This window comes from Emys orbicularis, chromosome 25, assembly GCF_028017835.1.
Source record: "Emys orbicularis isolate rEmyOrb1 chromosome 25, rEmyOrb1.hap1, whole genome shotgun sequence".
NCBI lineage: Eukaryota > Metazoa > Chordata > Testudines > Emydidae > Emys > Emys orbicularis.
The window spans coordinates 13,691,516-13,706,385 of NC_088707.1; the positions used below are offsets into that span (position 1 = coordinate 13,691,516).

The window sequence follows — 14,870 nt, forward strand, 5'->3', positions numbered from 1 at the left end:
CCGTCTAGTGCAGGCGACTGTCTCCAGCCATGACCAGCACCAGCTGCTCCAGGAAGAGGTGCACGAATATTCCCTCCAGTGAACAGCTGCAGAATAACTTCCTGCTCAATTAGTGTTTAATGGCCTGAAGCAGGAGGGTCAATATGGGATCAGCTCTACTACAACTTCAGACGTCCTCATTAACCAGAGTCCCGTCAAGTCCTGCTAAGCTCTCAGCCTCAATCAGATCTTGTGGCAGTGAGTTCCACAGGCTAATTGTGTGTTGTTCATTGACTGTCCCTATGTTCTTTATAAGCAGACAGGGTGAAATGTGGCACCTGATCCCCCTGCTCTGTCTCACTCATTGTTTTCTGTCCTTCTATCATGGCCCCTCTTCTTGTCTGCTTTCGAAACCAAACAGTCCTGACTGTTTCTGTCTCTCTAGACCAGTGGTCTCCAAAGTGGGTTTCCTTGGGGGTGCGCGGCAGGAGGAGAGCTTTTTTTTTTTTTTGCTTTGTCAGGCGGGAGTCCAAGCGGCGTTTTTTTTTTTTTGCTTCGGCAAAAATGGTAGAGCCGGCACGGCAGGGGGGGCGTGCTCACGTTTTTTTTCCTAATAGGGGTGCGCGATCAAAAAAGTTTGGAGACCACTGCTCTAGACCTCCCACTCTGAACCCCATCATTCTGATTTGCCCGTTCTGGAGACGGGGGGACCACCACTGAGCAGTGTGCTGGGGGTGGGACAGTACAGTGTTTCCGGGTGCTGAGACCCTGGCGCTAGGTGGGGATTCTGTGGGGCATTGCATGGGGCAGATCATGGCTTGCATCGTGGGGGCCTGGGCATTTGCTAACTTTTTATGGTGGATGGGAGAAAATGGCTATGTCGCCAGGCAGACAGGCTGGGGTTTTGTTGCCCTTTTCCTGACATCGGACCTGGGATGGGTTTGGCTCAGTGTAAGTGTGTGGCAGCCTGGTCCCGGGGGCCGTGTCATGGCTAGCCATGCTGGGCCGGCCTCGTGGGGGTCTCAGGCAGTCCCCAAGCAGGAGTCACCAGTTTTGCGGGACTAGGGTTGGCAACTTTCTAATCGCACAAAACCGAACACCCCTGTCCCACCCCTTCCCCCAGGCCCCGCCCCTTCACCATCTGGGGGTGTGTGTGAGATGGCTCTGGCTGGGGTTGCAGGCTCTGGCGTGGGGGCAAAAATGAGGGGCTCAGGGTACGGGCTGGGGCAGGGGGTCGGGATGCGGGGGGAAGGGCTCCTGCTGGGGGTGTGGGCTCTAGGGTGGGGCCGGGGATGAGGAGTTTGGGGTGCACGAGGGGGCTGGGGCAGGGAGTTGAGGTGTTGGGGGGGTTCGGGCTCTGGGAGGGAGTTTGGGTGCAGGAGGGAGGTTGGGGTGCGGGGTCCCAATGGCACATGGGTGGCCAGGGGGCTCTATGTGCTGCCCTTGTGCCCGCAGGCGCCGCCCTCACAGCTCCCATTGGTCGCGGTTCCCAGCCAATGGGAGCTGCGGAGCCGGCACTCAGAGCGAGGGCAGCGCACGGAGCCTCCCTGGCAGCCCATGCGTCTACGGGCTGCTAGGACCTGGCAGCTGCTTCCGGGAGCCGTGTGGAGCTAGGGCAGGCAGGGAGCCTGCCTTAGCCCCGGGCCCCCGCTCCGCCGCCGACTGGACTTTTAGCGGCCTGGTGAGCAGTGCTGACCGGAGCCGCCAGGGTTCCTTTTCGACCGGGTGTTTCGGTTAAAAACCGGCTGCCTGGCAACCCTAAGCAGGACCCCAGGAAAGGGCGCAGTGTTTTGTACTCCTTCTCCAGCTGCAGTGCTGCCACAGCTCCCCCTACTGGCTCTGCAGTGACCCCAGCCTGCATGGGTGAGCCCACCAGGGCGTGGCTCTTCACCACGGCTCGCTGTGCAGAGAGAAACCGTTAGCGTCCAATGTGTTGACACAGACAGCCCCCTGTGTCAGCACGGACCCCACCCATCTCCCCCTGAGAGGGCAGTGGCATAGCGATGCCCCCTCCAGCCTCTGCCTGCAGATGGGGGGCTGCAGTACTGGGGATAGGAAGGTTATAGTGTTGGGGTGACAGTAGTGAGGCAGTGCAGTGCCAGGAGCTTGCAGTGATGGGGGGTTGCTGTGCTAGGGGCATGAATTGTGGGGTGTGTAGTGCCAGGGGCATGCAGTGCCGGGGGTATATCGTGGGGGGTGCAGTGCCTGGGGCATGAATTATGGGGGTGCAGTGCCAGGGGGTACAGTGCCAGGGAGGTGAATTTCAGGGCATGCAGTGCCAGGGGGTACATTGCAGGGGGTGCAGTGTCAGGGGCGTGCATTGTGGTGTGTGCAATGCCAGGAGGGCGCTTTGTTTGGGGGTGTCAGTGCCAGGGGGTATAATGCCAGGTGTGTGCATTGCCAGGGGGTACAGTGCAAGGGCATGCATTGCCAGGTGGGTGCTTTGTTGGGGTTGCAGTGACAGGGTAGAGTGCCAGGGGCATGCATTGCCGGGCTTGCAGTGCCAGGAGGGTGCTTTGTTGGGGGTTGCAATGCTGGGAGGTACAGTGACAGGGCTTTGCATTGCAAGGCGTGCAGTGTCAGGGGGTGCATTGAAGGGCACGCAGTGCCAGGAGGGTGCCTTGGGGGTTGCAGTGCCAGGACGTGCAGTGCCAGAGGGTGCATTGTGGGGGTTGCAGTGCCAGGAAGGTGCTTTGTTGGGGGTTGCAGTGCTAGGGGGTACAGTGCTAGGGCTTTGCATTGCAAGGCATGCAGTGCCAGGGGGTGCATCGAAGGGCGTGCAGTGCCAGGAGGGTGCTTTGTTGGGGGTTGTGATGACCAGGGTTAAATGCATGGGCATGCATTGCTGGGGGATGCAGTGTCAGGGGCGTGCATTGCTAGGGGATGCAGTGTCAAGGTCGTACATTGCTGGGGGATGCAGTGCCAGGGCGTGCATTGCTGGGGGACACAGTGCCAGGGGTTTGCATTGCTGGGGGACGCAGTGTCAGGGGCGTACATTACGGGGGGTCGGGGGATACAGTGCCAGGGTCATGCATTGCTGGGGGACGCAGTGTCAGGGGCGTGCATTGCGGGGGGTCGGGGGATACAGTGCCAGGGATGTGCATTGCTGGGGGATGCAGTGTCAGGGATGTGCATTGCTGGGGGTCGGGGATGCAGTGTCAGGGGCGTGTATTGCTGGGGGACACTGCCAGGGTTATGCATTGCTGGGGGATGCAGTGTCAGGGGCGTGCATTGCTGGGGGTCCGGGGAAGCAATGCCAGGGGCGTGCATTGCTGGGGGTCGGAGGATACAGTGTCAGGGGCATGCATTGCTGGAGGACGCAGTGCCAGGGTCGTGCATTGCTGGGGGACGCAGTGTCAGATGCGTACATTACGGGGGGTCAGGGGATACAGTGCCAGGGTCGTGCATTGCTGGGGGTCGGGGGACGCAGTGCCAGGGGTGTGCATTGCTGGGGGTCGGGGGATACAGTGCCAGGGTCGTGCATTGCTGGGGGACGCAGTGCCAGGGGTGTGCATTGCTGGGAGTCAGGGGATACAGTGCCAGGGTCGTGCATTGCTGGGAGTCGGGGGATACAGTGCCAGGGTCGTGCATTGCTGGGGGACGCAGTGCCAGGGGCGTGCATTGCTGGGAGTCAGGGGATACAGTGCCAGGGTCGTGCATTGCCGGGGGACGCAGTGCCAGGGGCGTGCATTGCTGGGAGTCGGGGGATACAGTGCCAGGGTCGTGCATTGCTGGACAGGGTGTGTTTTAACTCCGCTTCTCTCCGGTTCTTGCAGTTTGTGCACCTGGCCCAGGTGAGCTTCCTCATTCATGCCTTTGGCTCGGCCTTCACCTTGGACCTGGAGCTGAACCAGTAAGTGCTTCCCTGGGGTTGTGGGGGCGCTGGCTCAGTGCCCCTCGGGCTGGCCACCACGAGTCAGGGCTGAGGCCCAGGGCAGGCTGGGGTGGAAGCAGGCGAAGCGTGGCCCATCCCACAGCGCTGGAACTTGCGAGGGGGGCTCAATAGCTGTGGGGCGTGAGTTTGGTGGGGCCCAGCCCAGGTGCCAGCAATCGGGCATCCACAGCACAGAGGACACAATGGGCCCCCACTAGTGATTGCAGCAGAGGAGCCGTGGGCGCTGTGGTGTCAGCCTGGCCCCACGGCTGTCCAGGCCATGTGTGCGTGGGAGGCTCCGAGGGGGGCGGGCGGGTGCTGGTGCCCTGGCTGGGCTGGCTCCAAGCTCTGGCATCGGGTGAAATCTGCCCCCTTAATATTTCATGGAGCTCACTGGAGCCACCCAGCTCTGACACCGAAGCCCCAGGCCCAGGTGTCAGCAGGATGAGGTGAGCTCCAGAGCTCGGCGTAATGGGAGCCGGAGTGATCCGCCCGAGTGGCTGGCGATTGGGTTTCTGTGCCGGGGACGGGGAGTGAACCTGCAGAGCGCCCTGGTTGGTGGGGGGGGCCGCCTCTGGGTCCCCGACAGCCCAGCCCCACCCTGACCTCATTCCAATGCACCTCCCAGTGACCCAGGTGAGCCCCCAGCCCACTGCAAGAGCCCGCAGTGAAGAGCGGGTGCAGCGTGGACAGTGTGTACTCTGTGTGTGTGTGTTGAGAGCGCAGCTGTGGACAGTGCGCAGTGTGTGTGTGTGTGTAGCGAGAGCGCAGCTGTGGACAGTGCACAGTGTGTGTGTGTGTGTGTAGCGAGAGCGCAGCTGTGGACAGTGCACAGTGTGTGTGTGTGTGTAGCGAGAGCGCAGCTGTGGACAGTGCACAGTGTGTGTGTGTGTTTGTGTAGCAAGAGCGCAGCTGTGGACAGTGCGCAGTGTGTGTGTAGCAAGAGCGCAGCTGTGGACAGTGCGCAGTGTGTGTTTGTGTAGCGAGAGCGCAGCTGTGGACAGTGCGCAGTGTGTGTGTGTGTAGCGAGAGCGCAGCTGTGGACAGTGCGCAGTGTGTGTGTGTGTTTCCCGAGGGGTGCAGGAGCGAAGGGGAACAGGGCCGTGGACCGTGCGCAGTGTGTGTGTGTGTGTTTCCCAAGGGATGCGGGAGCGAAGGGGAACAGGGCCGTGGACAGTGCGCAGTGTGTGTGTGTGTGTGTGTTTCCCGAGGGGTGCAGGAGCGAAGGGGAACAGGGCCGTGGACAGTGCGCAGTGTGAGTGTGTGTGTGTGTTTCCCGAGGGGTGCAGGAGCGAAGGGGAACAGGGCCGTGGACCGTGCGCAGTGTGAGTGTGTGTGTGTGTGTGTGTGTGTGTGTGTGTGTGTGTAGCGAGAGCGCAGCTGTGGACAGTGCGCAGTGTGTGTGTGTGTGTTTCCCAAGGGATGCGGGAGCGAAGGGGAACAGGGCCGTGGACCGTGCGCAGTGTGTGTGTGTGTGTGTTTCCCAAGGGATGCGGGAGCGAAGGGGAACAGGGCCGTGGACCGTGCGCAGTGTGTGTGTGTGTGTTTCCCAAGGGATGCGGGAGCGAAGGGGAACAGGGCCGTGGACAGTGCGCAGTGTGTGTGTGTGTTTCCCGAGGGGTGCAGGAGCGAAGGGGAACAGGGCCGTGGACAGTGCGCAGTGTGTGTGTGTGTGTTTCCCAAGGGATGCGGGAGCGAAGGGGAACAGGGCCGTGGACCGTGCGCAGTGTGTGTGTGTTTCCCAAGGGATGCGGGAGCGAAGGGGAACAGGGCCGTGGACCGTGCGCAGTGTGTGTGTGTGTGTTTCCCAAGGGATGCGGGAGAGAAGGGGAACAGGGCCGTGGACCGTGCGCAGTGTGTGTGTGTGTGTTTCCCAAGGGATGCGGGAGCGAAGGGGAACAGGGCCGTGGACAGTGCGCAGTGTGTGTGTGTGTTTCCCGAGGGGTGCAGGAACGAAGGGGAACAGGGCCGTGGACAGTGCGCAGTGTGTGTGTGTGTGTTTCCCAAGGGATGCGGGAGCGAAGGGGAACAGGGCCGTGGACCGTGCACAGTGTGTGTGTGTGTGTTTCCCAAGGGATGCGGGAGCGAAGGGGAACAGGGCCGTGGACCGTGCGCAGTGTGTGTGTGTGTGTTTCCCAAGGGATGCGGGAGCGAAGGGGAACAGGACCGTGGACCGTGCGCAGTGTGTGTGTGTGTGTTTCCCGAGGGGTGCAGAAGCGAAGGGGAACAGGGCCGTGGACCGTGCGCAGTGTGTGTGTGTGTTTCCCAAGGGATGCGGGAGCGAAGGGGAACAGGGCCGTGGACCGTGCGCAGTGTGTGTGTGTGTTTCCCAAGGGATGCGGGAGCGAAGGGGAACAGGGCCGTGGACAGTGCGCAGTGTGTGTGTGTGTTTCCCAAGGGATGCGGGAGCGAAGGGGAACAGGGCCGTGGACCGTGCGCAGTGTGTGTGTGTGTTTCCCAAGGGATGCGGGAGCGAAGGGGAACAGGGCCGTGGACCGTGCGCAGTGTGTGTGTGTGTGTTTCCCAAGGGATGCGGGAGCGAAGGGGAACAGGACCGTGGACCGTGCGCAGTGTGTGTGTGTGTGTTTCCCGAGGGGTGCAGAAGCGAAGGGGAACAGGGCCGTGGACAGTGCGCAGTGTGTGTGTGTGTTTCCCAAGGGATGCGGGAGCGAAGGGGAACAGGGCCGTGGACCGTGCGCAGTGTGTGTGTGTGTTTCCCAAGGGATGCGGGAGCGAAGGGGAACAGGGCCGTGGACCGTGCGCAGTGTGTGTGTGTGTGTTTCCCAAGGGATGCAGGAGCGAAGGGGAACAGGACCGTGGACCGTGCGCAGTGTGTGTGTGTGTGTTTCCCGAGGGGTGCAGAAGCGAAGGGGAACAGGGCCGTGGACAGTGCGCAGTGTGTGTGTGTGTTTCCCGAGGGGTGCAGAAGCGAAGGGGAACAGGGCCGTGGACAGTGCGCAGTGTGTGTGTGTGTTTCCCAAGGGATGCGGGAGCGAAGGGGAACAGGGCCGTGGACCGTGCGCAGTGTGTGTGTGTGTGTTTCCCGAGGGGTGCAGGAGCGAAGGGGAACAGGGCCGTGGACCGTGCGCAGTGTGTGTGTGTGTGTTTCCCAAGGGATGCGGGAGCGAAGGGGAACAGGGCTGTTGGGTGCATGGTCCGGGCAGCTGAGCCTGCAGTCACAGGGGGAAAGGCCAGTGGATGCGCTGCCACATGGATGGCACCGACCCTGCACATCAGGGGGCCTGGTTAATCTGACCCCCTCGTCCCCCACCTGCCCCAGCCAGCAGCAGTTCCTCACCTGCCCCCCTCTCATTTCCCCGGCAGCCACCTGCTCTCCTCGCACTACGTGGAGCGGCACTTTGGCCAGGATGGGAACAGCAGCCACAGCCCGGTGAGTGGGAGCGGCGCAGGGCGGGTGGGCTTGGCCGGGCGCTGATGGCCAGAAGGCCCCTGCCAGCGGGGCTGAGGGGCCAGGCAGATGTAGAGCCGCAGGACGAGACCGGCCAGGAGCCTGCGTCGGTGTCATGCAGCAGTGGCCCAGTCCCCCGTGCTGCAGTGCGGGCTGGGCTGGAGCAGCCTTTGGGAGAGGCCAGGCCGCTGGCCGGGACTCAGGAGAGCGGGTGGGTCCTGGCTGCCCGGGGACTAGAATGGGAATGAAATTAGCAAAGTTAAATGACTGATGCACTGTCTCATGAAATGAATAGGTGGCAAATTTGAAACTCAGCAAAGAAAATACTTTTACACCCAGTGAATAATTAGCCTGTGGAACTCACTGCCACAGGGTGGCCTTGAGACCAAGAACGTGGCAAGATTCAAACAGGGACCAGGCATTTCTGCTGTACAAGAGTCTCTTAATGAATGAACGGTGGCAGGAGAGTAACCCTGGGGCTTCAGGGCTTGAACCCATCTCTGACTAAGATGAGACCTATTGCAGGGGCAGATTATCCCTCTCCTGCTGTGTGGGGTTCCTCCCACGTCCTCTGCAGCATCTGGTGCTGGCCCCTGGCGGAGACAGGGCACTGGGCTAGCTGGGCCCGGGGCCGACCCCGCTCGGCGCTGCCAGGCCAGGAAGCTGGTGGCCGGGGGGGGAAGTGGAGTGGCGCTCCCATCAGGGTGCAATTCAAAGCGAGTTTTGAGCGCGGTGACGCACAAGGCCAGAGACTAGCAGGTCATGACAGCGCCGCACTTCTGCCTGGCTCAGCAACCGTGGAGCTGGGGAAATGCCATCAGCCGCCTCTCGGCGCCGAGGGGAGCACAGGCCCGACGGGACAACGCGGGGTCATTTCGGGCCCCTTGGCTGGAAGGATCCCCAGAGCCCCCTGCGTCCAGGCCTGAGAATGGCCAGCACCAGAGGTACCGCTGTCGAGAGGAGCCTGACTCCGTGCAGCCCCAGACCAGGGGAGCCAGAGCCCAGCTCAAGGGGGATGGAAATCCAGCCCAGGTCTTCCTCCTCCCCTGCGGCTGTGGCCACTCCAGGCCATGGGCTCAGCGGCTTTGGGGCTGGTGATGGTGAACTGGGTTGTGGTGTGATCACACCAATACTGAGAGCACCAGTCAGCGGAACAAATGAGACCCTGTCCCTTTAACTGCACCCTCCCACCCGAGCTACCCTGGACCCCGGTCTGGGTCCTGGGCCCTTGTCTCCAAAAGAGTCAATGGCTGCGAGTGCCCACTCGGGTATGGCCCATGGCAGCCTCTTCAGCACGCACACACCATGAAGGGTTAATGCCAGTCCAGCTGGCCCAAGGACCAGCGCCCCCCCGCCTGCTCTGCCACCCCCTGAGCTGCCTTCCCCCAGCGGCATCTGGGCCAGCACCACCCCCACCTGCTTGGCACCCTCTGCCACTGACCAGCCTGTGTCCTCCCCTCAGAGGCGTAGCGAGCGCCCTCCGTACCCTCCAACCGGAGGGGGCCCCGCAAGGAAGGGGGCCCCTAAAAGTGGCAAAATAAATACCGCATTCCAGTTTCTGCATTGTAAGGGGCCCCGCCCGGACATATGTTCGGAGGGGGCCACGTTCTTTGTTGCTATGGCCCTGCCTCCCCTGGGGTTATAGGTGGGGGGGGGGGGGGGCTGCAGCTTGGCCACCCCAGCATGAGCCCCCCTGGTGCAGAGGCTATTGAATGAGGGGAGAAGGACAGGACAGGACCTCTCTCCTGTGCTCACGTCTCCTGGCCAGGCCTTGGGGGAGGAGAGAGGGATGTTTTCTGGCCCAGCCCCTGCCTTTCCTGGAGGTGCAGAAACATGGCTGGGCTGGGCCGGTCCTCCTGGCCTTGGCTGTGATCCATCTTCAGCCGTGATCCATCACCTCCTCCTTCTATTTGGAGTCATGCACGTTGTGGCTCTGACGTTCCTCTTGTTTCCTGCGGCTCCCTGTGTTCTGAGCTCTCCAGGGTGGTTTTTGTGGCTTATAGAATATCAGGGTTGGAAGGGACCTCAGGAGGTCATCTAGTCCCACCTCCTGCTCAAAGCAGGACCAATCCCCAGACAGATTTTTACCCCAGTTCCCTAAATGGCCCCCTCAAGGATTGATCTCACAACCCTGGGTTTAGCAGGCCAATGCTCAAACCACGGAGCTATCCCTCCCCTGCTTGGTTCTGGCCTCCTGCGTGCTAAGTCCCCAACAGGCGGGCCCCAAAATCTGACCGCGCCTCCGTTCCCAGCAGAGCGATACACCATGGCGAGCCCGGCTCCGCTGGCTCCAGAGGCCCAGGAGGCAGAAAGAAGCAGCTGCCTGGAACACAGCGAGTCCCTGCTGCAGACAGGACGCGTCTGGGCTACATATCCCTCCTCCCCACCTGACGCTCCCCTTGCTGCTCTAGCCTGGCGCACTAGTCAGAGCCACAGACAGCCGCGGGCACGCATGCCAAGCTGCTCCCTCCGGCTCCTTACTGAGAAGCTCCCTGGCTTCTCCTCTTATGGAGGCTGCACGGATGCCCCAGAAGGTCACCAAAGGAGGGCAGGTATCAGAGGGGTAGTCGTGTTAGTCTGGATCTGTAAAAAGCGACAGAGTCCTGTGGCACCTTATAGACTAACAGATGTATTGGAGCATGAGCTTCCGTGGGTGAATGCCCACTTCGTCAGACGCATGTAGTGGAAATTTCCAGAGGTGGGTATAAATATGCAGGCAAGAATCAGTCTGGAGATAACGAGGTTAGTTCAATCAGGGAGGGTGAGGTGCTCTGCTAGCAGTTGAGGTGTGAACACCAAGGGAGGAGAAACTGCTTCTGTAGTTGGATAGCCATTCACAGTCTTTGGTTAATCCTGAGCTGATGGTGTCAAATTTGCAAATGAACTGAAGCTCAGCAAAGGAGGGCAGTGATCGGAGGGGTTTGCAGCCAGGCAGACGGTGGTTGGGCACATCAGGGGTTCTCCGAGGTGGGGGTGGGGATGGGGGGCAGGGACTCGGTCGCAGCTGGGCAGGGAGCTAGATGGGACCCGCCATGATCAGTCCGAAGCACTGGAAACATTGGTTAGCTTTGGCACGTCTGTGAAGCAGAGATGTGTGCAGACGTGTACTCTACTGAAGTGAAAGGACTGGCAGTGCCGAGCCGGGGGAGGGGTTCTCCATCTCTTGGTGTCTGTGGCTCCAGGCCTTGCTGGAAGATGTGTTAATGAAGCACAAACCCTTGGGCTCAGCCCAGCGAGAAGTGGCTGAAGTAACGTCCTGTGCTGGTCACTAGATAATCTAATGGCCCGTCTGACTTAGAACGCTGGGAATCTACGAATCCGGACCAGGCGGGTGGGGCGGCTCTGGCCTGCCTGGGCACCGCCTCTGCAGATCAGCTCGCTCTGGGCTCTTTCGTGTCCTATTGCGGGGGGAGCCGGCAGACCCCGATCGGGGATTGGGGCACTGTGCTAGGTGCTGCACAGACACATGACACAGAGACCCCTCCCCAGAGAGCTCAGGGGAAGGGGCGGGGGGCCTGGGGCAGTGAGCTTGTCCCCATGGCCACATGGCTCAGCAGACGATCAATGCCAGCCAACACCTGGGCACTCAGCGTAGGGGTTCAGTCGAGTTCCAGCTGTCTGTGATCGAGACCCACCAAGCAATCGGGGAGGACTGAGTACGAGTGTCTGTCTCTACTTAGGAAAGCCCCAGGGGCTGGGATAACAGGGGGCTGTGGGTCAGGATTGAGGGGCGCTGGCCGAGCTGTGTGGGAGGGAGCCCAGGCCTGGGGTAACAGGGGGCTGTGGGTCAGGATTGAGGGGCACTGGCCGAGCTGTGTGTGGGGAAGGCCAGGGCTGGGGTAACAGGGGGCTGTGGGTCAGGATTGAGGGGCACTGACCGAGCTGTGTGGGGGAGGCCAGGGCTGGGATAACAGGCGGCTGTGGGTCAGGATTGAGGGGCACTGGCCGAGCTGTGTGGGGGGGAGCCCAGGGCTGGGATAGCAGGGGGCTGTGGGTCAGGATTGAGGGGCGCTGGCCGAGCTGTGTGGGAGGGAGCCCAGGCCTGGGGTAACAGGGGGCTGTGGGTCAGGATTGAGGGGCGCTGGCCGAGCTGTGTGTGGGGGAGGCCAGGGCTGGGGTAACAGGGGGCTGTGGGTCAGGATTGAGGGGCGCTGGCCGAGCTGTGTGGGGGAGGCCAGGGCTTGGATAGCGGGGGCTGTGGGTCAGGATTGAGGGGCGCTGGCCGAGCTGTGTGTGGGGGAGGCCAGGGCTGAGGTAACAGGGGGCTGTGGGTCAGGATTGAGGGGCGCTGGCCGAGCTGTGTGGGGGAGCCCAGGGCTGGGATAGCAGGGGCCTGTGGGTCAGGATTGAGGGGCGCTGGCCGAGCTGTGTGTGGGGGAGGCCAGGGCTGGGATAGCAGGGGGCTGTGGGTCAGGATTGAGGGGCGCTGGCCGAGCTGTGTGGGGGAGGCCAGGGCTTGGATAGCGGGGGCTGTGGGTCAGGATTGAGGGGCGCTGGCCGAGCTGTGTGGGGGGGAGGCCAGGGCTGAGGTAACAGGGGGCTGTGGGTCAGGATTGAGGGGCGCTGGTCGAGCTGTGTGGGGGAGCCCAGGGCTGGGATAGCAGGGGCCTGTGGGTCAGGATTGAGGGGCGCTGGCCGAGCTGTGTGTGGGGGAGGCCAGGGCTGAGGTAACAGGGGGCTGTGGGTCAGGATTGAGGGGCGCTGGCCGAGCTGTGTGGGGGAGGCCAGGGCTTGGATAGCGGGGGCTGTGGGTCAGGATTGAGGGGCGCTGGCCGAGCTGTGTGGGGGGGAGGCCAGGGCTGAGGTAACAGGGGGCTGTGGGTCAGGATTGAGGGGCGCTGGTCGAGCTGTGTGTGGGAGCCCAGGGCTGGGATAGCAGGGGCCTGTGGGTCAGGATTGAGGGGCGCTGGCCGAGCTGTGTGGGGGAGGCCAGGGCTGGGGTAACAGGGGGCTGTGGGTCAGGATTGAGGGGCGCTGCCCGAGCTGTGTGGGGGAGGCCAGGGCTGGGATGGCAGGAGGGGCGGGACTTTGCCCCCAGAATAGATCAGCAGGGCTGTAAAGATATTTCCCTTCTGGGAGGGGGTGTGTATGGGGGTGAGGGGGGGTCATCCAGGCTGCTCCTATTGCTCTGGCCCGCTGGCAGAGAGATCACAGCCCCCTTCCCCAGCCTGGGGCGGGGGGGCAGCCCCCTTAGTGCACGTGGGAGGGAAGCAGAATGACACCAGGTTGCTGGGACTCTCGCCCAGCCAGCGGAGGGGTGGGGGAGCGGGCCGCGGCAGGCGCGGCCATGTTAAAAAGATGAATGGGTCCGTCCATAAATAGCCTGGCGTGTCTCTCGCCCGGCAACCCCGCCTGTCATGCAGATTTCACGGTGCCGCTCACACAAAGCCAGCCCTGGAAGTGGAGCAGCAGTAATGCCGAGGGAATGGGAAACAGACAGGCGGGGAGGGGCTGGGCTGCCTGCTCCGCCCTGTCCCGCCAGGGGCTCCTCTGCCCTCACCCTCTCTCTGCCCTTCTGGGCCGCCCTGCTCATGCCCTGCCTCTCCTCGAGTCCTCCCCCACTCTGTGCCAGCCTGAGGCTGTGGTGACTGGGGACCCCCATCTGCCCCTCTGGATGCCCCAGGCCGGGGCTCTGTAACCTGTGCAGAGATGGTTCCTATAAATAGACACGGTGGAGCAAGGCTGCTGCTGGTGCGTCACGCGAGCCTGTGGAGATGGGGCTGCACACACGTGCACAGGCGTCTGGAGGGGAAGGGCACCGTGCACACAGACAAGGGCGTCTGTACACTGCTATTGGCAAACATGGTCTTGCACTAAGCGGGAACATGATGCACATGCAGACAGGTGCACGCACACATCCGGGCAGACACGCCTACACGCAAGGACATGCATGCACCTGCAGACAGGTGTGCAAGTAGGGTAAAGCCTATATATGGATGCACAGGGACATTGACATGGGCATTAAAATGGGAGCAAAGGACCCACACTCTCTAGGACATGCATATAGGCAGCTACATGCAAAGATCAGACAAACAGCCACACAGAGGATAAAAGACCCCACCCGCACACAGACACAGCACGGCACACATGCAGATTGGTACGTACCCAGACATAGAGACACACACTTGCACATGCATGGGCACACACCTGGAATACAAGCACATGTGGGCACACACATGTGCAGAGGGGCTTGTCCATCTGACAGAAGCTGTTGTTACAATCTGAGAGATGTGCAGGGGGACCCCAATTCCAGTGCAGCAAACTTTGGTTTGGCATCCTAAACCAAGAAGTGGCTGCAAGTTGTCATCTCATGTTCCAGTTGGGGGGAACTGAGGCACAGAGAGGGGCTGGGACTTGCCCCCGGTCAGAGCCAGGAAGAGCCCCCAGGAGTCCTGGCTCCCAATCGCCTCCAATCACTAGCCCGTGCTCCCTCTCCGCTGCGGTGGCTGATGGCTCTTTGCCCCGTTGCTCTGTTGCAGGGAGCGGGGGAGCACTGTTACTATCAGGGCAAACTCCGAGGGGAGGCGAGGTCCTTGGCAGCTCTGTCCAGCTGCCGTGGTCTGCAGTGAGTACCACAGCGGGCATGGGGGGCGGGAGCGGATTGAGCCGGGACAGGGACAGAGCCCCCAGGAGGCTCTGATGCTGGAGTGGCAGTGGGGAGGGAGGGAGCACTCTTGCAAGGGGGATTCGGATGAGGGTGGGTGTCATGGCCCTGCCCTGCTGGGCAATCCAGAGTGCTGCATTGGCTTTGGGTCCAGGGAGTGGGAGGGTTGTTCTGTTCTGCGGGGCAGCAAACTGGCTGGGGAATTGGGTTGCAGGTCCCTCGCTGCCCAGTGGTGCTGGAAGGTTGGGGGGAGGAGCAGGGGAGTGGGTCTGCATCCATCTGTGACAAAAGGGTGTCTGCTTTCCCTGCAGCGGTGTCTTCTCGGACGGGAGGGATATGTACCTGATTGAGCCCCGCCGAGCAGCCGAGCGTTGGCAGGTAAGGGCTGGGCTGGAATTCCATCACCCCCCATGCTGCCTACTTGGGTTCCCGCTCACCCGGCTCCTGTTCCCCAGGGAGGTGAAGGGGAGGCCGAGGGTCACAGCCCAGCCAGCCACCAGCAGCCCAGCCTTCCTGGGCGCTCGGACGCTGGCGCCAGGTTCTGGTATCGCCTGCACTGGCCCATTTAAATCCAAAGCCCTGCAGCTGAGGCTGCAGCCAGAGGGATTTCCCAGAGTGCCTCCTTTCCCCTTGTTGCCATGGCAGCAAATGGAAGGAGATTCCATTGACGTCTGCTCCCCATCCAGTCATTAGCGTCCCCCTCCCCCACACTCCCAGTCCATGGTGTGTCTCCCCTCCCCCAGCCTTGCCTCGGTTTCCCCAGCCCCATGCCATCCCCGCAGGATGTGCCTACCAGGGCTGCTGGGGTGAGAGCCCCTGTGGGGTATATGAGGCCCTCAAGTGCCGGCGGGTGGGGTAACGGTGTCGGGCCATGAGGGCCCCTCCAGCTGCCAGGTCTGTGCAGGATCCTGGCTAGCAGTGGTCCCTCCCCCACTCCATCCCCTGCTCTCACCCTGAGGCCGATAACCCAGCCGCTGGGCAGCACGGCAGGGCTGAAATCCTAT

At 62.0% G+C, this 14,870-nt stretch overlaps 1 protein-coding gene across 1 annotated transcript in view; it reads left to right on the forward strand.

Moving 5' to 3' along the window:
• ADAM11 (ADAM metallopeptidase domain 11) overlaps positions 1-14,870 on the forward strand; it is a 50,790-nt gene that overhangs the window by 15,182 nt on the left and 20,738 nt on the right. Inside the window, exons 3-6 of the mRNA XM_065422503.1 lie at positions 3,756-3,832; positions 7,178-7,244; positions 13,742-13,827; positions 14,178-14,244. Of these exons, the coding sequence (XP_065278575.1) occupies positions 3,756-3,832; positions 7,178-7,244; positions 13,742-13,827; positions 14,178-14,244 (297 nt within the window). The remainder of the gene's footprint in view (positions 1-3,755; positions 3,833-7,177; positions 7,245-13,741; positions 13,828-14,177; positions 14,245-14,870) is intronic.